The sequence below is a fragment of the Pungitius pungitius genome, chromosome 15 (assembly GCF_949316345.1).
Source record: "Pungitius pungitius chromosome 15, fPunPun2.1, whole genome shotgun sequence".
Classification (NCBI taxonomy): Eukaryota; Metazoa; Chordata; class Actinopteri; order Perciformes; family Gasterosteidae; genus Pungitius; species Pungitius pungitius.
In genome coordinates this window covers 13,386,753-13,407,447 of record NC_084914.1, presented here as the reverse complement: position 1 = coordinate 13,407,447, position 20,695 = coordinate 13,386,753, and the positions used below count along the sequence as shown (strand labels likewise).

The window sequence follows — 20,695 nt, the reverse complement described above, 5'->3', positions numbered from 1 at the left end:
AAGAAGAGGCGTATTCTGAGTGGCTGTACGCTCTCGTTTAACTTCTGCTTAGTTCATGTCCAATACAGTCTGTTAATGTACAAATGACTGCTGTCTATTACGGAATCTTACAGACACAAACCACACTGATGGCATAAAGAAGAGTTAAAGCCCCGTTATTATTGGACAAATTCTGTATGCATTGCATGTTTCTGGCTTTTGTTATTTAGGAGACGCGTCAGAATGAATGATATTGATGAATAATAAATGTATGAAATGCTATCAAGCTCTCCGGAAGAGATGGGGCGGAGACCTCTCTGACGGAGAGGGATAAGCATTCTTGTTGTTTGGGTTTTAGGAATTTATTTGTTTCTTTGGCAATAGTGCCATGGGTTTATGTAACATCTTTTTTAATGCATAATTATACACTTCTGAAGCGCGTGGACAAATTCAAGAGTTTTTGAACATGATGAAGTCCCCAAAAGTGCGATCGAAGTGGCGAAATAATAATAAGAATTCTTGCAATTTCAATAGGGCTTTCGCCCGACTTTCAGTTGGCTCAGGCCCTAATAATAATTCCTTGAAATACAATAAGTTCCTCCAAGACTAGTCGTAGCGAGGACCCTAACAAACAAATTAAAACCACATGACTTATATTCACAAATTTAAAATTTATTATAACAAAGACAGGAACATCTGTGTTGTCTCTTTTCCAAGTGGATACATTTGTTTTGTATTACTGAACTTGACACAGTCATGCCGGTGATAACAGTTACCGTAGGAGGGAGGTGGGACTAATATTATGCGCCAGTGTCCGTGTTATGTATGTGTATGTGCGTGCATGCAAAAAGTTTTGTCTATTAGTGTTCATTAGATACCGTGATGACTACAGGACATCACAATCAAACAAAGTGGAGCAGACCATGGCACCTTTGTGGAGGTATATAGCATGGAATGTTGGGATTTCTGACCTGTAATTGCACAAATACATTTCTACGTGTGTATGTGTGCGTGTGTAGTATTTGTAGGTCAACATTGTAAGATAAAGGGGGTGTGGGTGTGACACCTCCATAACAGCAAACTCTTTGTGAACCTCTTTTCCTCCCCACCACTAAAACCTTCACCGACACACAGGTACGTAGTTCCTTTAAAAGCATCAGTATACAATATTTCTCTTATTTACAGTCATTGGAAGAAAAAAAATCACCTTTTCTCTCAGAGAAGATTAGTAAAAGTGACTGAGTCACCATAAAGAGTATGCAACTCCTAGGAGTTAGTATTTCAAATTTCTACAAAAAATTTCTATGCCATTTTACAGGCCAAGAGCCATGATTTACTGAAGAAATACAGTAGTTTAAGTGCCCTATCTAAAACAGTTAAGTGTGGCATCACTGCTGTACCATTCGACATAGTCACTGATAACAAAATGATTACGAGTCTCCGTTTTAAAAAGTTCTTTCGGCAACCCCATTGCTTTCACATTAAAAGATATGCTAAGTTCTTACAAAAAAAAAACAACCCTGGAATTGTTATCCATATTAACAAGTGTTGTCGCAAGCTAATACTATTGCAAAGAGACCAGTTACGTACTCAGCTGGTTGTCTAATGTAAAAACACGGTCCGTGAGAGGGGCACAACCATGGACACCAGGAGGGGCGTCCACAGGCCATTCAAAAGGGTTGCGTGTCATTAAAGGGCTCATTTGCTTGATGTATTCTGTGAGTTTCCCGGGTAGAAATTGGTGCATCGCGGTCCAGTGCATGGTTCTTCAACGTGAGGCTGTGTGGAGCGAGGAAGGCTGTGTAGAAAAAGTATGATCGAACTTTTTCCATGTGCATTGTACAGCCTCTTAAGGAAAACGTGTTTGTTTGTGTCCGTATGGGAACAATGGATGGTTAGGTCCATGGTACAGTGGGCGTCAGTGCATGCTGCAGGGGGGATGGAGATGAGGCTGTGGGTGGTGCTGTTGTTGTTCAGAGAGGGGTGTCGTAGTAGTCTGTTGGCTGGTCGGTCCCAGGCGGCTTCTGCTGTTTCTGCTGATGCTGCTTCATTATTTCCTTCACTTCCTCCTCCAGCTCAGGCGGGATGATGAACTGGTCATCTGGGTCTGGCTGTGCTGGAGCTGTGAAGTAGCCCCCGGACTTCTTGGAGGGGGCGTCAGCAGCCACCTCGATCAGATTGTGACTCTTTTCCTGACGTGCCACCGACCCATTAACCCTCCTCTTGGCTGCAGACTTTGCCCCGTCCCCCCCTCCTGCTGCTCCAACTGCTTGCCAAGACTCATCCCTCTCCAGCCCGTTCTCACCCTCTCCGGGGCTCATGTCGATCCCTTCCTCTAGGGGCTCCGGGGTGCATGGCGGTGGAGGAGGTGGGGGCAGAGTCGGCATGGTTTGCTCCCGGCTGGAAGACGAGGGTTGTGACGTCTGTGGTGATGGGGAGGAGGGGGAGGAGGAGGAGGCGGACTCTGCTTTGAGGCAGTGGACGTCTGCCTCCACTTCCACGCGGCTCCCGTTGGAGAAAACACCGGCGATGGGCTCCTCGTCCTCGCTGTCCAGCCCGTTGTCGGACAGGGCGCTGGAGAAAGTGGCACTGGACAGCTGCCTCTGAAAGGATCCCGCTAAGCAGGCCGGATGGAGGGCACAGCAGCTGCGGGATGCGGGCAGCTCCGACGCTGGGAACAGGTACTGGCAGGGCTGGGCGGCTGTGTGCGCCGGCGGGTGCTGCAGAGACAGCGGGTGGGGCTGCTGCTGGAGGGGGGGATGCTGGGGCTGCTCGTGCAGCAGCACCAAGGAGCTCTGCGGCGGCTCGTCGGATGAGGCCGTGGAGCCCACCTCGCTGCTCATCTCGCTGGTGCTGATCTCGCTGCTGATTTCACTGCAGGAGGAAGGCGGCACGGGGAGGGAGCCGTCCGAGGGCCGCTCCTTGGCGGCGGAGGACGACGGGGGGTAGGGCCCCAAGCCGGGGCTGGGAGGCGGCTGGGGAGGCTCCAAACAGCAGCAGGAGCAGCAGTCTTCACTCACGCTGAGCTGCACCACGACAGCGCACAGGCTGTCGGTGCAGCCGTAGCCCTGCGCCAGCGTGCACAGCTTCTTAGCGGCGGCCAGGCCGTCGGGGACATTTCGCACTGCGTCCACGGCCTCGGCGGGCGACACGGCATCCCACAGGCCCCGGCTGCCCAGAATGAAGAACTCATCCTGGGGGGTGAGAGTGACGGTCTGCACGTAGGGACAAGGGATGACGGATGGGTAGAGGAAGGAGTAGCCCATAATTCGTGTTGAATCTGTCACGCCATTCACCTTGTTGTCCTGTGGAGTAGAGAATGAACATTAACACAGCGGTTAGGTACGGCCCGTCTAAAATTACCTTCAGGTTGACGTTCTCAACGCTGATTTTCAGAGTACTTGGGACGTTTTCAAGGATTTCTACCTCGGTGATGATAGCTCTGTGCTGCCTGATCCTGCGGTATTCCTCCTCGAGTCTCACGTTTTGAAGCAGCGACAGCGATAGAGGCTTTCCATCGCGACACAAGATGGCCTTGCACTTGCCCACATTAGCGGCTGTGAGGGTGAAGCAGCCACGGGGGTCGGTGGGGTCATGGCGAATGTGGCACAGAGCTGCCGAGCCACCCAGTTTCTGCCCCGCAGTTCCCAGTTTTCTATGTTAGTGAAAGAGAGAGTGATTTTTTAAAAAATTTGATATATGTAGTTTAAATCAATTTATTGTGCAGATTTTAGTTTGGAATCTTACAGACGATTTCTACGAGAAAAAAAAGCTGTTTTCTTCTGTACCTTTGCATGACGAGGAAAGTATTGATCATGTAGTCCTCCTCGCTCTTGGTCTTGTGTATCTCTTCTGCCAACACGTCATTCATTGTGCACTGCAACAGGTAGGGCACCTCCACGTTCCTGTCCCCGTCGAACACGCCGTACAGAGCCTCCCGGCTCCCGCAGAAACTGCTGACCGAAAGAGCTGCAACACACAGTCTGGAAGGACAACAAAGGACGGCCGCAACGTCATTGAGGAATCTGCTCTGTGAGAAACTCCTTTGTTCTTCATATACTGATCACACTGGCGCGATCATTAATAACCATGGAAACAGCGCTTTCTCTGAATCATTAGATCTTACTGCAGGATGTACTTCATCAAAGCAAAGCTTTGTATTTAAATGTGGCAGCGATACATGGAATTGCTTAAATCTCATTATCAACATGCACGTGTTGAATTGGCCATGTTTGGCATGGAAGTGTTCATGATTTAAGTTTTTAATAAGCACTGCTTCAATATTTCCTTCATGCGAGTCATCTGACTTTAACAACGCACATTCTCATCAAGAGGGTTTAGATTAGTGATGCTTCAGTGGACGAGTGCGAGGGTGGTTGTTTTCGTCAGCATCGACTGAATTGAACTCACTTATTCTTGACGCCCGAGGCCTCCGTGTACCCGTGACTCCACACAGCAGGCCCACCAGATGCCTCGTTGGAGGAAAAGGTCGGAGGCGGATCAATACGGAAGCAACGGATATTACTGAAAAACAACAAAACATGAAATGGATGATAAGAATCTTCAGCTACGGACAGCGCTCTATTCAGGGTCTTTATTCATGGTTGATTCTATCATAAAAGGTTGGTTTTCAAAAAACACTTGATCATATATACAACAATATACTCTGGAGAAACAGCAGCTTACTTAAGCTGCTCGAGGGTCTTGTGGTCCAGGCTGAGACGGGGGTTTCCAGTCAGGTCCAGCTCCTGGAGCTTGGGTGGCAGATTCTCCGGTAGCGTGACCTCACTCAGCTCGTTACAGCTCAGATCCACACACTGGCGACAGAGAGAGAGACGATCACACACACACACAAACACGCACACACAGTTTGAGCTTGGGGTCTCATATGCATACACTGCACATACACCCAAACTAAGAGGATGTTTTGCACTTATGTTTGTCTTACTTTCATCTCCATCAGCTGCATGACCTCCGGGAAGACCTCGATGGCGTTGGAGTGGGCGATGAGTGTGTGCATCCGCCGGCAATTCATGATGGTGGTGGGCACCGTCTTCAGCATGTTTCCACTCAGGTCCACCTCCTCCAGCTCTTCCAGCTTGGCCATTTTACTGAAGCATAAAGGATTGCGTCGGGTCAGTCGAGGGTGTAAACAGAACACTGATCAACTTGTTGAATAAAAGACAAAGCTCCTATCGCAGCACATGCCACCTGACAGGAAGCCACACTTTTGCCTCGCTATACAATTCTGTAGAAATGTCTAGAAAAACTAATTTAATGGATCATTATCAAGTGTTTTGTTTCTTATGTTATGCGTTCATGTATGACGATTAATATCAGGCAAACAATTGTTTTAAACTGTATTGATATTAGCCTCAAAAAGCCGGTATCGGTCACGCTGACTTAAAAAAAGTACATTACTAAATTAATGTTCTTTACCTGGCTGGGAAGGTCTGGAGATGGTTGTAAGCCATGTGCAGAACACGAAGGTGTGTGTGGCCCGTTAGGAGGGGAACACACTTATCCGTCAGCCGGTTGTTGGTCAAATAGAGTTCCTGCAGGATGCTGTTGCTCTCCTCCGATAGGCTGGATGGCGGCAAGTGCTCCAGCTTATTGGCTGATGCATTCAGGCACCGTAAACTGAAAGTTAAAGTTAAAATACGGACTCATTTTCCATGAAAAAAAGTCACTACTTCTAAAAGCCCTGTTGAAACTTTGCCTTCTAAGCTCAAATTGTCCTGGTTGGGTGTTTTATATTTGCTTGGCCTTTGGGCATCTGCTTCTTGATTAAAATCCTAAAACAAAAAATTCCCCCAGCTGGGGGTCAAAGCTACCTGTCAGATTTGAGGAACAGGTTGCTGGACAGCTCCACCAGTTGATTGTGCTGTACGTCCAAAACCTCCAGCAGAGGGCGCTCCACTCTTTCAGGAAGCTTCTGCAACTGGTTATGTCCTGCACTCAGCTTCCTGAGACTGTTGCTGCAAAACAACCTGAGGCATGAAGAATACACAGATGGTCGGGTCAGTACAGGAACACCGAGGACTGACACGGACACCTAGAGTGGGGTATAGATGCGTAGATGGATCTATTGGTGTAGATCGCTGCACGAGTTGAAATGAGGATAGGGGGAGGAGGATGTGGAATCAGAGAGTAGCAGCGCCTCTAGTGGAGCCTGCAGCTGAAATGAATCATTCTGACACTCACTGGGCAAAGAACTAATGAGCAGACAATGAGAGGACCAGAGGAGGAGCAAAGGGAAAATAGAAAGGCAGAGGGAGCAGAGTTGACGAGAGCCGACACGAGACAGAAAGAAGAGGAGGAAGTGAGCTGCAGCTGACCTTCCAAAAGGCTATATAAAGAGGAAGAGAAGGGACGCAGGTTACAGGCTATCTGTGTGATTTATGTGGCTCTGTGGAGGATAGATGACCAGCCGGCAAAGGCCAGGGAGAATAATGCAGCACCGTAGTCCATTTACAGGCTAACAGACTCACCGCGCCGGGAGCTCAGTGATGAGGTTGTGGCTCATGTCCAGAACTTCCAGTTTCTTGGCCTCGCACAGCCAGTCTGGCAAGGACTCCATACGGTTCCTACAGGAGGAGATGGGTTGATGATGATTAAAAGCGTGCAATTTGTCAAGCATTGAATATAATGAACTGTGACGCTGCATCTATTTGAATCCAACTGTTCTGCTCTAAAAGAAAAGGCAGCAACTTCAGATGTTGTACTATTTCCACTTCACTTTTTCAGGTGAGTAGAGTCTCAACACAAGAGCAATAATAACTGGGAACAAGTCTCTAAATTAAAAAAAAAAATACAATCAATACGGCAGTCGAAGAGTATCGTGTGTGTGTGTGTGTGTGTGTGTAAAGGTTCTTACCTCGAGATGTCCATGTAAGTAAGATTAGAGGGCACGGGACTTATATCCAGCTGCCGGAGCTCTGTAGGGAGAATTCCAAACACATTAACCTACAGCAAGGACAGACGCGGCCTATTACAAAAGCAGGCAGATGGATAATGGAGGGGCAGGTAGAGAGAGCAATGATGGAGAGGGACCATGAGACTGCGGCACTGATGAGAAAAATTGCACGTCGAGAGGTGAAATAAAGGCGCATAGCAAGAGGAAGTGATGTCTGTAAGGGCAGATAAGAGTTATTTTGATTTCAGTGTAGAGGTGATGTGGGACGGGAAGGGTATCCGTCTTCTCTTAAACACACACAAGTCCCGCGCGCCAAACCCACCGTTGTTGGCGGCGTAGATGCCTTTGAGCAAGCTCCCCTTGGCCTTGAGGGAGGCGATGCGGTTCCTCTCGCAGTGAAGCACCTCCAGTCTGGGGAAGACCGAGGCGTCCAGGTGCGTCAGCCTGTTGTCCCTCACGTCCAGCTGGGTTACGTGCCTCAGCAGGTCCGGCTCATCCGGCACCATGCTGGAGATCTTATTCAACCTGACAGAGGGAGCAGGCAAAGGCTTAGTACCCATCGGATCGGGTTGAAGTGCACAGGCTGTGGCCTTTCTTAGGAGGCAGGGAACATGCCTGCGGCGATGGCGACAGAAATACTAAGTTGCTTATCATTTGCTGCGTGTGTTTGAATATGTTGCAGTTCTGCTCTGTCCGCTGGTGGTGGTCAGTTCAAAGATTTATTTATAAGATATCATATAAGGAGATAAGCAATAAAAAGAAAAACACATTAAAAAAAGCAATTCTTTTCCAGAAAAAAATATCAGAATTTGCTGAAATATATTTAGCCTAAAGCAATCGCCCTGATTGACATGCAAAGCCTTTGTGATAAAAATAGGCTTTAAGGAGGAAAGTGAAAACAAAAAAGAGCCTTATGAAAAGGGACATTTTAAATAAAAACTAAAACTAAAAATTTCACAATTTCATTATATATTGTGTCTGTGCTTTTTATTATGATTTTTTATTTTTAATATGTAGGGTTGCTCTGTAATTATGAAACCAAGAAATTCCCATGGACTTGATGAGGTCAGCAATGAGTGACTGTTTCGTTTTGACTGCTCCGTTGCAAACTTTCAAATATCTGGGTTTGTCCGGAGAATTTAGACCAAGTAAGTCATTTGTTAATTGATTGAACAATAACTCATTGATTCATTGATGACTGGTTGAATGATAAATCGACAGAAGCAAACAGCTGCGGCACTTGTCATCCTCATCAGAGATACCAAGTGGCCTTTGGCCAAACAGGAATGCTGGAAAATGTATTGACTGACCTCCTTTAAGCAAAGTCACAAGGGTTGAAGTATTAACTCGAAAAAAGTGCAAGTCACTCCAGCTCTGTGCTTCTGCAAACAACTGGAAGCGACCTGATGGAGCCACTAAAAGCAAATGATTTCCTGATTCCGTGCTGTTTGGCTTTCGGCTCGCCTCATGGCTTCCTCTTAATGCTTTTGTTTCTATCATTAGTGGGATTACATGTGTCATTGAGTACATAGCGGCAAAGAACGCTTGACTGGGCACCCTAAGCGCTACTTGTTCTTCCAAAAAACGTGACACAAAGTTCTTTCAAATAATCCTTAACCTTGGGTTCCAGCTTCTGATTCGATTAATATATTTAACCAGCTACCTGACCTGCCGTTACCTCAGATCGATGTGTTTGACACGGAGCAGTCGGAAATTCTGCAGGGTGAGTGTGTCGAGGCCGTTTCCAGCCATGCACAGCTTCTCCATGGCGGCCAACTGCTCCAGCACCTGTGGCACGTGGTTGAACTGGTTGAAGGAAAGGCCCAGGTAACTTAACCTCTGGAGGGAACCCAGCTCTACGGGCAGCTCATCTAGACTGTTGCCATCCAACAGGAAGGTCTGCAAACTGAGAGAGAAAGGAACACCAGATCAGATCAGTACATCCGATGTCCAGCAGGTGGCAGAAGCAGCACACATGCCATACCGGACACTTCAGGAATCTACGGGCATACCAGATCATTCCTGCAGATTAACTTCTCATCCAGCCCGGCTTCAGCACACACATACACATATGTGCTCAGCTTTAAAACCCATGAACTATCTGGGAGTTGTGTCTCACCTACGATGAGACTCAGTGTGCATCGCCTCTTGTCATGGTGGGGCAAATGCTGCCTAACAATGCATGAATTATCAAGTTTATGACCCAATTCATTGGAAATAACCATTTACATTTTTGCTGACACTCCTTGAACCAGTGAGTACTTTCCTCTAGAAAATGAAGATCTCTGATTATTTCGAGGGGCACAAGTAGCAATTTGACCAAGTGAACCTGATGGAACATCTCAACAACCTCGCTAAAGCGAAGGGGTGCTTCACCGTGCAAAAGCAGATCCTCCACAGTAGATTGGAATGGTAAATTTAAAAGGGTGAAAATATTCGTGTCATGCTTCAAACTTGACTTGCATGGACTAAAAATGGCGGCAAACAGACCAGGGACGGGCCACAAAAGACCAAATGTGACTGGGCAAGCAGCACAGAACTTCCAGCACTGTGGCAGTTGTTGTGTTGTTTGCGCACATGTTGAAACTCGCTAAGTAAAACATGGTGGTTGTTATGCCGTGCACTTGTTGCTAGGTAACTACCACATTTGGCTATGTGGTTGGTTTGATGAAAAAGGATTCGCTGGTTTCCCAGCCAGCCCTGAGACGGCAAGCAAGCACCAGCCCCAACTCAGCAGCAAGGACCCGGTACAAAAGTGGAAAAGTTGGAATAATTACCAACATCACAATCTGGTAGTGTGGAGAGGGGAGGGAATATAGAAGAAGAACCAACAAAGAAAGAGCAGCCAAAGTGTTCTTTTTTTAAAGAATTAAATCCTGCAACATCATCACAGTCAACATTTGGTCTGGGACCGGAGGAACTTACTTGGCCATGGCTCCCACAGAGCTTGGGACACAGGTTAAGTAATTACAGCTGAGGTTGACCTCCATCAGAGTGGGGATGTCACAGATCGCATGGGGGAACTGACCGAGGTGGTTGTTGGACAGGTTGAGGCTTCGCAGACGAGAAAATCTGTAAGCAGAGAAAGACAAGTTTAAGAGACCAAAAGGAAACAGAAGAGAGAGCAAAAGAGACGAGCAACAGAAGGGAAGTGTGAGCGAGTGACACAGGACCATCATGTGATTGTTGAGAAAACAAGTTCAGCATTGACGTCTGTGTTGTTCATTCCACCACCGGTGGCCTTTGGTTCAGTGTCGACCTTTGTTAGGACAGGAGGGGTCCACTCACATGGGACCCGTTATCACCTATCATGTGCAGAGAGCGTAGCCATGGCGAGCTCAGACGGGCAGAGCACCATATTAGCTCAAACTTGTACGTCTCGGTTTACATATTGTGCACACACAGACACACGCAAACGCCATTTGTCATGGTGATGGAGAAAAAGGCAACTGGGCTATTGATTAGGCCAGTCAAGTAATTCCAGCTGAGCTGAGCTCAGCAGAATGTGTGTGTGTGTGTGTGTGTGTGCTGAGTAATGCTCGTACTCCGTCCCCAGACTCTCTCCTGCACCGTGTCATGCTGTCATTTAGTGTGATCACGCTGTTTTCTTCTTGTGTATTTATAGCTGTTCATTTACAGTATTTAAGTAATTATTTCCCACATTCAAATGTAAATAATGCACAACTTCATCATTTTAGATGTGTTTTAGGTAACCTATCATTAGGTTTCTATGCGTAGATATTTTTTAAAAAAAGTAAATTTATTGTTCTGTTATATATATATATAAAATTTGCATGTTTGTTTTAGATTTTGATGTAACAATGCCCCTCAGTAAAAAAAAGAAAGAAAGCTGCATTCATCAAGAGAAAGAAATATAGCGGTGCTCGCTGGTGCGTCTTCTAGTGGGAGCAGCAGCAGCCAAGACGCTCTCGTCATGGAGAGAGGCGAATCCGGTTGCCAAGGACAACATGCGATGAAGAGGTCTCATTGCAGCCTAACTACGCTTAAGCCTAAGAGGGGACGAAGAGGAGTAATTAAGTAAATAAGTAGTAACATGATTTGGCTCCTCATAGTTAACAGAATGGCAGAAGCCTACCGTATGTGGTGTGTGTGTGTGTGTGTGTGTGTGTACACTGTGAACAAGGTTTAATAAGACCTGGGTGATACGCAAAACAGTCCTTTTCATCGCTTTTTTCACCCCTCAAGCGCAACTTCTATAAACCTAATCCCTAGCAACTCTGTATTTCACTAGATGGCGGGGATACAAAATGAGAGATTAACTGGTGACCACAAAGCTGCAAGTGAAAGACATATTTATTGTTAGAGGTTGTTGGAGACCAAAACAGAACTGTGAAACTCTGAAATTGGATATCGCAATAAAGCTCTGTCTAAATAAACAACTTGAAAAGGCAACAACCGGTCAATGTTGTGATCAGTTCAGGTTGGTATAAAGCTGCCCAAACATGTTCTGTGAAAAGATCCTCTGCTTTTGCAGTCTCCCCTGAGCTCTACAAAGACTTTCAACATCTTGATTTGGTATTCCGGCCTACAACTGCACTATTATCCACTTCATCTTTGACTAAAATAAGCCAGATACATCACTCAAGACTTAATGTTGCAAAAATGAAGTAAAGGGAGTGTGGACTTTGACTCATTTGGTGGGCAGAGACACACTAAATGAATGCTAATGGTATTCCCTGTCGGCCGAATGTGTAAAAAAGCAACCGCTTGCAAACACGTTCACCATATCCACTTTAAAGCGTGAAAGATATGTCAATATTGTGTTTTTTCGCTTCCACCAAGCTGCCGAAAATGTAAATGAAAGCAACTTTCATTGTTTCACAAATCTTTCAGACACTATTCGGTCCAACGTTTTCTCCATTCCTCGTGTCAGTGACTTTTATAGCCTTCATAACTTAATTCAACTCATTATCATTCATCATTCATATGTAAATAAGCACACCGAAGGTTTAATCATATGCATGCAACATTTGATATTTCCCCTCAGTGAGTGGTGACCTCTGTCTCCCAGAGGGATGCATGATGGGAAGGCACTCCCATGCCAGAGGAGACAGCTCGTATCCCAGACAACTGGTCATATGCATATCTGATTGGCGAATCACCAGCCGGTTAGCATTTGGCTAGAGAGAAGAGAGAGGCATGTGGCAGGTTCACACATTCCGTTCCTCTTGGAAAAACACAAAGCACTATGACCCCATGTGAGATGTCAGAGAAAGACGGTGTTTATACTGAAACAAAAACGGACTCTCACACAACTGTCCACACCAAAACACATACACCCACATTCATGGGTGCTGCACACAGGGTGCTATTGTTCCTGACTCCAGCTCTTCTGAATTTGGCCTTTAGGGAGCAAAGCGAGTACTCAAGTAACTCTGCTACATGTTTCTGTCTAAACGGCTCTATTTTCAGCTAACTATTCATCTCTTTCTCATTACTGACCTCTTTTTCCAGCATGCTGGGTCAAACGCGGATGAGCCTACTTAGGTTTGGCAAAGATAGATGGATGTTATCTCATTTGACCAGCAGGGGAGCTGTGCATCACTCACCCAGATTTTTAAAACAGATATGTGCCGTGAGTTGTCGTCTTTTTAACACAGAGATTTAAAGAAAAAGAAAAAAGGTTAACGAAAAATGGATAGTCCTGACCTTTTCCTTTACAAGTCTTTCTCTAGAGGACACACATTCCATTCAGTGCAGTCATCTTAAAAAGAAAAAAAAAGAAATAAATGCCATACTGTATCAAGACTTTGTATGCACTGACCCCAAATCTGTAGCCTGCAGCCACTTTTTCTGTTGCACGCAAGCAAGCAGCTCTGTCCTCCTCTCACACGTACAGACACTTCCCCTCTGCAACACCCGAGCGTCAAACACACCATTCACTCACTCCAACGATGAACATCTCCTGGCAGCGATTGTCGGTAAGAATGCATGGGCACGGCTGACTGAATGCAAAATACATTTGTGCGTACACACAAACACACGTGTCTTGGCCGAGGGCTTTAATCTGGGGGCCGTGATAAGCATGCAGCAGATGGTGCCCACAGAGAGGGAGAGTGAGGGAGGCCGGGCACATTAAAAGCTTCCCTGAAGACTCATCTACCCTTCTGGGCTCTGGGCACGTTTGGCCCGGCCTGGTGCGGCCTGGCTCGCCTATTTGTTCCCCCATGTGCCCATGGCTCAGGACCGAGACTGCTCAGGTCGATGACTCACAAATTGCAGGGGAAAGCTGCAGCCAAACCAGCCAGCCATGACCTGCTATGTCCAGTGAAACGTCACTGTGTACAGCCCAGCTTCTATTAAGGACAAAACAATCCTTCTCCAGTCTCATCATGCCCCAACCAGCATGAACACCTGGCTCCGCGGCGCGGCCTTCCTGCCTCTCCCCCTCTTATTTTATCTTCAGCTTCAGGTGTGTTTACTGTACATTTATGATGGCATTGTACCTCTGCAGCTGCTGCAGCCGCTGGTCTGCAGGCAGGAAGTTTTGTTTGAGGTTGAGGTGGGTGAGGTCGTGGCTATAGAAGAGGTTGGGGGGAAGTTGCTCCAGACTGCAGCAGGACAGATCCACCGAGTTGATCCTCTGGGACACCATCTAGGTGCAGGACGAGAGGTAACAGTGAGAAAGAGAAAAAACACGTCAAGCGGGATTATCACTACCACACAAGTCTTAAACGGGTTTACTGTGTGTGTGTGTGTGTGTGTGTGTGGTTGTTTGTGTCGCCTGCTGCTAAGTGGTCGAATGTCACTCAACCGCCAATCTTCCTAGGATTAGAGTCAGGGGAAGTCAAGAGAAAGTTCAACAGGTGACTGACCTGACATTACAACACTGCATTAGTCTAGTTTCACCGCAGGTGCTCTGAGCAGTTAACCTGCGATTTGTTAGTCAAATTGACGGAAACACACAGGTGAAACGGAAGCTTAAACGTGCACTCGGTCTCACTAGAGAACACCTTCACGCTATGAAACCGAGGGTTTCAGCGCAGACTTTGCTATGGGCTCGGCAGCCGTCACCGGCGCACATGCTGCTTCTATCCGGGCGTCTATTCTGAGTGGCCCTCTGGGTGCTGGTGTCATGCATGTCCTTGTTCACATTTAGAAAAAGAGGTTTTTCTGCCTGTGGCCTCAGGGGCGAGAGCCATGAGAGGTTGTTGTGTGCTGGTGGAGTGTTCCATCCCTCTCAGCTTGTTCTCTATGGGATTGTAGTGGGTCCCACATTGTCATGCTGCTACTTGCAGTCACGAGTGTCCTGATACACACCGCAGCTGACCCGTGGGCAGCAAATGCGTGTGCACGCACACACACACAGTACCTTGGCGGCCTGTCTGTGCCAGCGCAGGTGCTCCGTGAAGCTGTCGAAGCTGACGTAGTAAGTCTGACTCTGAGGCCCCGCTGAGCTGAAAGCCAAGCAGTGGTTGTGCTTCTTTACTTCCTCCACCTGCCGAACAAAACAAAACACACACACACTGGGGGTGACACTCTGTATATAACAGATAACTCCCATGATATGCACACAATTAATAGAAGCACAAAGAAAACGCTGACACATGGACGTCTGGAAGCATTAGCTCTTATTCTAAACGCTCCTGGCTGCAGAGTAGACAAGTCCAGTCAACCAGAAGCACACTTAACCATATCTATGAGGCACGAAGGATCATATAATGAATAAATATGTGCGTGACATGAGCAACAATGAACGTATGTGAAACGCCTTTTCAGACACGCAGTCACGCACACTCCAGCACGTGGGAAAAAAAGCTGACTAGTTATGTGCTTGAATAAAATACTGGCACGCACACAACTCAGCACATGCGGGGCACCCGTGTGCGTGGATGAATCGTTGACTAGAGGTCACGTGCTGTGTGCCAAATGTTTGAAAAACGGGTGTGGCGGAGTAGGAAGTTTACTTTGTGTCAGGCAGGCAGGTAGGAAGGGGCTGGATTTTCCAGAGAGCTCTTATTTAATGGCTTCACAGATAAACAGATCCATAAAACAATAAATGAATGAAGCTCATTTTTGGGGAGGCACATCACACACACACACACACACACACACACACACACACACACACACACACACATATATATATATATATATATAGGGACCCATCCCACTGAACATTGTAGCAGTGTGACTCTAGATTAGAAATAGACTCCTTCAGAATACTGGAAACATTTTGACTTTGTTCGAAGAAAAAAAAAGGCTTTCTGTTTGACTTTGATCTAAAACGATTGAAGCCAGAAGCATCGTGCCGTGTCACTAAAAGGACAAACATTTGTTCAAGGTGAAATGTCCTGAAGATCAACCTTCACTGCGCCGGGAGATGTTGGCAGGGGGCAATAGGAGTGACTTTATCAGGTCACTGATACAATATTATGAGTTTACGATCCTGAGAACACGTGACGTAACATCACCATAAAACCCACGACTAGGGGGAGGAAAACAGAAACGTGCATGCACTGCTCCTCGTGCCCTGTTGTGGTGTGAGTTGAACTTACTTTTCCTCCGATGAGCGGCAGGATGTGCATCTTCTGGCTCTCCTTGACAGAGGAGACGATGAGGCAGGTGCCGCACAGAATGACCTGCCGCCTGGTCCAGCGGTTGACCGGCAGCTGGAGCTTCCCTTTCCGGACGTTGTATGTCCCGGACAGCTGGACCCGCTCTGAGCTCTCGATGCTTTGGGGCTTCCCTGAAAAGAAAGAGAGACATTTATGAGACAAATGATGAGGCACACAATAGTAACTACGAATCCACAAAGAGGAGCCCTCCGCTATGCTAGCAGCCTGTGTGACTGGACTGTGTTAGCGGTGAGCTAAATGCTAACATTGATAGCATAAACATGCTAACGTTTAGCAAGTCTTGTTAACGGCACACTAATGTTTTTGGAGTAAGTACTAAACATTATGGTACAAATTCAATTTCTGAGCTGTACATACATTTGAGACAATCCATTTAAGGATGTTGAGATACGTTCCTCTGGGCAGCTGCTTGAAACTAAACGTGTATGACTGATCAAAATAGTTGTGGGATTTCAGACAAAATACAAACACAATGAGCACGACTGATTTAGATTTCCCGCTTCAACCCTCGGATTTGAATTAAGGGCAGCTCAACATTAACAGGTGACACTTCTTCCAAGTTATTCGGTTGCAAGTTGCGATCTGCCTTTATTCCGTTGTACCCGTCGGTCTGCCTCTACCTACCCTGTTCTCTCACCCCACGCCGGCCTGCCAAACCTGACACACGGGCTGCTTATCAGGCGTCCTGTCAGCCAGGCCGCCTTATCGCTCTGTTCACAACCTCCACCTGCGTTGTGTCTACCTCCACCTCCTCTGCCCGTCTCTCGGCCTTCTATCTATGGCTCTTCTGGCTCGCCGTCGGTTTGACCTCACTCTTTTTTTTTGCCCCAATTTACTGCGGAGAAGTTCTCTTTTCCCAGGGCCGGCTGGGCTTAGAAAGGCGTCTCACATTCCGCGCCTTACGGTGAAAGTAGCCGCAACCGTCCCGCACTCTCTCCTTCACACACACACACATACATGTCCCGCTGACGGGTGGTTTGTGGGGGGGGGGGGGAAAGTCAGTAAGGTAAAGGAGCCTCAAACTCGCACACACGCCGTGGCTTTAAATAATTCAGGTCTTTCTCCTCCAACCCACTCAGCAGTTTAATAACATTTTGACCAGAGGTGAGCTTATTTGTGCTTATGTGGCAACCGCTGGGGGTCATGACAACACATGCGGTATGTTACGATGATTTTCACTCACACATACACAGCCACTGCACCCCTGACCTTTAACCTGTGCTACGTTCCCGAATCAATAGACTAGCTTGCAAAAGGACATTTGATTTGACTAAGTGTTGAGTGCGTAACATAGCACGCTAATGGTGATAAGGAGTCCTGTTTGATTACAGAGAGCACAGACTGATACATTCACGAGTACGGCAAAGAGCACAAGCCTCGGAAAAACCGCCCAGGGTGCAAGAAGATGCAGCCGTCTTACCGCTCATTGCTAATCTTCTGAGAAAAAGAGTGGGAATGCAACGCTGGCAGCTGATGAACACGTCACACGTGTCACACACGCACACGTTCGACCTTACCGACCGCATGCGTGGCAGGATTCAGCAATCCAACATTAATATTCATTCCAGAAGGAGAGGCCACGAGGTAAACTAATAATAGCAACAAGGCAAAAGTAAAAATCCATTTGTGTTTACAGCTTTACCTCAGGTGGGTGGTTCTAGGGATATGTGTCATGCATTCATGTGAAGTGCTATTTATAAACCTGTTCCAAGGAAAGGCCACCTTAAAGAGATTACAGCAAATGTAAAAAAATACTCAGTTTCTGCCACTTTCTTCAGTATTGAAAATCAGAAGAAGAAGGTGACGGCCTCGCCCCCCCCCCTCCCTGTGAGTCTGCACGCTAATATAAGTGTAGCACAGAAACAAGGGGAGTGTGCAGGGAGCCAGCAATTTGCATTATTGTAAGTATGTGTGTGCTGTGATGGGAGGAGAACGTCTTGTGAGACATTAGTTTCACATTAGAAAAAGAGGGATTATATAACGTCATTCACTTGCATACCTGTGACCCAGAGCACCAAGCTGGGCCCAGAAATACTTTTAAGAGCTAACGGACAAACGTAACAAGTGTCCACTTTTGTTTTCACTCCCAAATGAGTGGTTTGGATAAGAAAGGTGACTGAACTTCCTTTCCTTTTAGAGGAAGGAAAGATAAGGAGGACGAGATAACAGAATCAAAATGAAGATAGTATTTACCAAGTGGCTATTTGGGTTTCCTCTGAAAAATGAAGCTTATCCTTAAAGTGTTCTTCATTTAAGTACATGAACTAAACACATTTAATCAAAGGAGGGCATACAATGAACGCACCAAAACAGGTGAATAGACAATGCCAGATTAATATAAGTATAAGTATTCCCTCGGTCCTAGAGCTATTATTTTCCACAAATCCATGTGACATCTTGCTAACAGCCTGACTGAGTATCTGAACAGACTGGTTAGAGACCCCCTTCCAACTCTGCTGGCTGGTGGAGGCCACCGGCAGGCAGACATTTTCACTACTGAGCTAGGGAGGGTGGGGGGGTGTTGCATTAGACAAATTATTCACTAGCTTTTATCTTCAATATGTCACATGGGCATATTCCTACTATTTTTAGGCCTTTTGTTGGAACGCGCTCTCACCCACACAAACGTATGCACCAACGCACACCCACGCTACTCCTCATCCTACTCCTCCTCCTCCCCTTGCTCACACACGTCGACATAGTCACAGTGATTAACCATCTCCACATGTGCATCCATCCAAACGAATGTTGACAGGCTCAAACATTTTATGGAGGTGGAACGGAACAGACAGCTTCAGTGGGCCGCTTTTTATTTTTTGAGTTTACAACCATCTCACACAGACGTAGGACGACTGGATGGGGGAACTCGCTGCGGGCCTGGGAATGCAGAACGGAGGAAGCAAGGAGATGGGTGGGACACCCACGCGAGCATCCTGTTTACAGGGGTAGGACGCCGAATGGCAGGGTCTCTAAGCATCAACACAGGACACCTACGATAGTAATATTTTGAGCAGCAGCGGTGTCATGGAGGTCCTCCCATAATCTATGGGAGATGCTTGTATTCCAAAAATAATACAAAGGCCCTGCAGTGTGCAGGAGTCAGTTATTTCTAGACTTACTGTATGTAGGAGCATACTATGGTGTTTGTGTGTGTGTGTTGGTTACTGGAGATTGGCGTCCTTCCTTCCCCCCAAGCGCAGGAAAAGAGTGTTTCCTCTACACACATTAAGCGCTGATAACAGTGTGTGCACACCGCTAATGCAATGAAATACACACAAGATGCTGTCACACCAACACCTAAAATCAATGTTTCTAAAAAGGTTTCCAAATCTGTAAAAAGGTTTGGAGCAAGACGCACTTGATGACATACGAGGGGCCGGTCGAGAGGACAGAGAGAGGAGTCAGTCAATGGTGGAATAAAACAGGTGAGAAAAGGTGCTTTCATCGTAACCACTAGAGGTCCTTGAGCAGCTAGAACTCGCTGCATGATACATTATGCAGTCTGTTGGACTAAAGCGCCCAGTGATGACCTCCGAGCACGTGTTGACCCGCAAAGGCCCATTTTATTCAAGCTACCGTCAGGTTTGCCCGCTTCTGGTAAACTTGAATATTTTGCATTGAGAAGGGGGGGGGGGGGGGGGAACTCCTAAAATGATAAAACAGCGCTATGACGGTATAATCTACACAGCACATCCCAAGAATGGGGAACTGGCACTTTTGGGATTCAATTCAGGATCTTGAGCCAATAAAACACAAATTCATAAATCAAAAAATTCACCTGCTACTTTGAAGGAAACAACTCTTCGCTTAATGTGTGTATTTATTCCTGAGCTAATGTGTCCACGCTGCAGAAGCTGCCTCCCTGTCACCGCCCCCCCCCCCCCCCGGTATCCATCATTGTTAGTGATCAGTACCCAAGGCCGACCTCGCTTTAACAGATCAACGCTCCTTCCTGCTGGCACTTCCCTCCATAATAACGAGGACGCATCCACTTTCTATTCATCCCGCCCTGCTCAATGCAACCTGACATCAGCACACCTCCACTACGGGACTGGGCATGTCGCACTGTAGGGCATCGATGACCCACATTAGTCACAGCGGAGCACGGGCCCGCCTAGACACACACGCGCACATGCCGACTATACAGGAAGGGACAGATGTGAATCGCCATGTGGCGTGGACTCTTATTAGACTTAGAAAGGCTTTGGAGTCCGTTTTGGGTCTTTGTATCTCTGGCATCTGCTTTACTCTGCTTCTCATTAAAGATGTAGCCATTCGGAGGCATCTATAAGAATCTCGAGGCGAGGCACTCGATCAAACAACCCTGAGAATCTGTGCACCGTCGGAGTAAAAAAAAAGAAGAAAACTAGGGTTGAGGAAAGTCGGTGGCCAAGGGAATTTGAAATAGATAAGACAGAGCGGTGCCAGCTGTTACTCTGCGACACAAATAGCTGCACTGTCCCTCTGCTACAAAACACACACACACAGAATGTAAGCATGTGCGTCGCCTTAAAGGGGTCTGTTTGTGCTGCCCACTTGTGATCAGTTTTATTCTCTCCTCCTTCTCTGTGGATGACGCGAGGTGGTTACTCTGACCTAAAGCGACAGGTCCTGTTGAGCCGACTGTCTGCAGCGGTTGACGAGCCTCGCTACGAGGTGGCAAAGGGCGTCACGGGGGGCCGCTTAAGTGCTCCACATCTCTTTGCGCATGACACGTTCCTCCTCTCCGCACTCGGCACAGTCATGAACATGTTGAGCTGTGAAGACGAGGCGTCGAAAAGGGGAAGAAATATTGTGGGTCGACAGCGTTCGGAGAAGATTTGATTCATTCAATCATCCATGCTGCTGCTTGAGTTCCTCATATTTTCAATAAATAATAAAACAATTACATGTGACAAATATGTCTGTTGAGTGTTTATGAATGCGCTGAATCAAGAATATCTATTCACAATTCAGGACAAGGTGACAAGGATGGCGTGTGTGTGTGTGTCGAGCTTTCCGTTTCAATCCCTCTGCTTTGTGCTCTGGTCTATTGTCAAACATTCTCCAGCTGAAACCGCTCAGCGGAGGGTGATGTTTCTCCTTCTTCCCTTCCAGCCTCTTGGCTGCACTACACCCAGCTGCTGATGGAGCATTGAGGGGAAATAAGTTGCAGCGGCCCGGGTGACCATGAGACGTCCCTCCATCTCCAGAGAGACGG

The 20,695-nt window shown here is 47.0% G+C and overlaps 1 protein-coding gene across 1 annotated transcript in view; it reads right to left on the bottom strand.

The window, feature by feature from the left end:
• Positions 1-177: 177 nt before the first annotated feature.
• Positions 178-20,695, bottom strand: part of LOC119209152 (PH domain leucine-rich repeat protein phosphatase 1) — a 36,154-nt gene continuing 15,636 nt past the window's right edge. The window contains exons 2-17 of the mRNA XM_037458231.2: positions 15,415-15,605; positions 14,229-14,354; positions 13,363-13,511; positions 9,821-9,967; positions 8,574-8,801; positions 7,218-7,420; positions 6,857-6,917; positions 6,471-6,566; positions 5,814-5,969; positions 5,419-5,619; positions 4,928-5,090; positions 4,666-4,796; positions 4,390-4,503; positions 3,768-3,962; positions 3,406-3,634; positions 178-3,284 (exon numbers count right to left, since the gene is read on the bottom strand). Coding sequence (XP_037314128.2) covers positions 1,953-3,284; positions 3,406-3,634; positions 3,768-3,962; positions 4,390-4,503; positions 4,666-4,796; positions 4,928-5,090; positions 5,419-5,619; positions 5,814-5,969; positions 6,471-6,566; positions 6,857-6,917; positions 7,218-7,420; positions 8,574-8,801; positions 9,821-9,967; positions 13,363-13,511; positions 14,229-14,354; positions 15,415-15,605 — 3,722 coding nt within the window. The 3' untranslated portion in view covers positions 178-1,952. The remainder of the gene's footprint in view (positions 3,285-3,405; positions 3,635-3,767; positions 3,963-4,389; positions 4,504-4,665; positions 4,797-4,927; positions 5,091-5,418; positions 5,620-5,813; positions 5,970-6,470; positions 6,567-6,856; positions 6,918-7,217; positions 7,421-8,573; positions 8,802-9,820; positions 9,968-13,362; positions 13,512-14,228; positions 14,355-15,414; positions 15,606-20,695) is intronic.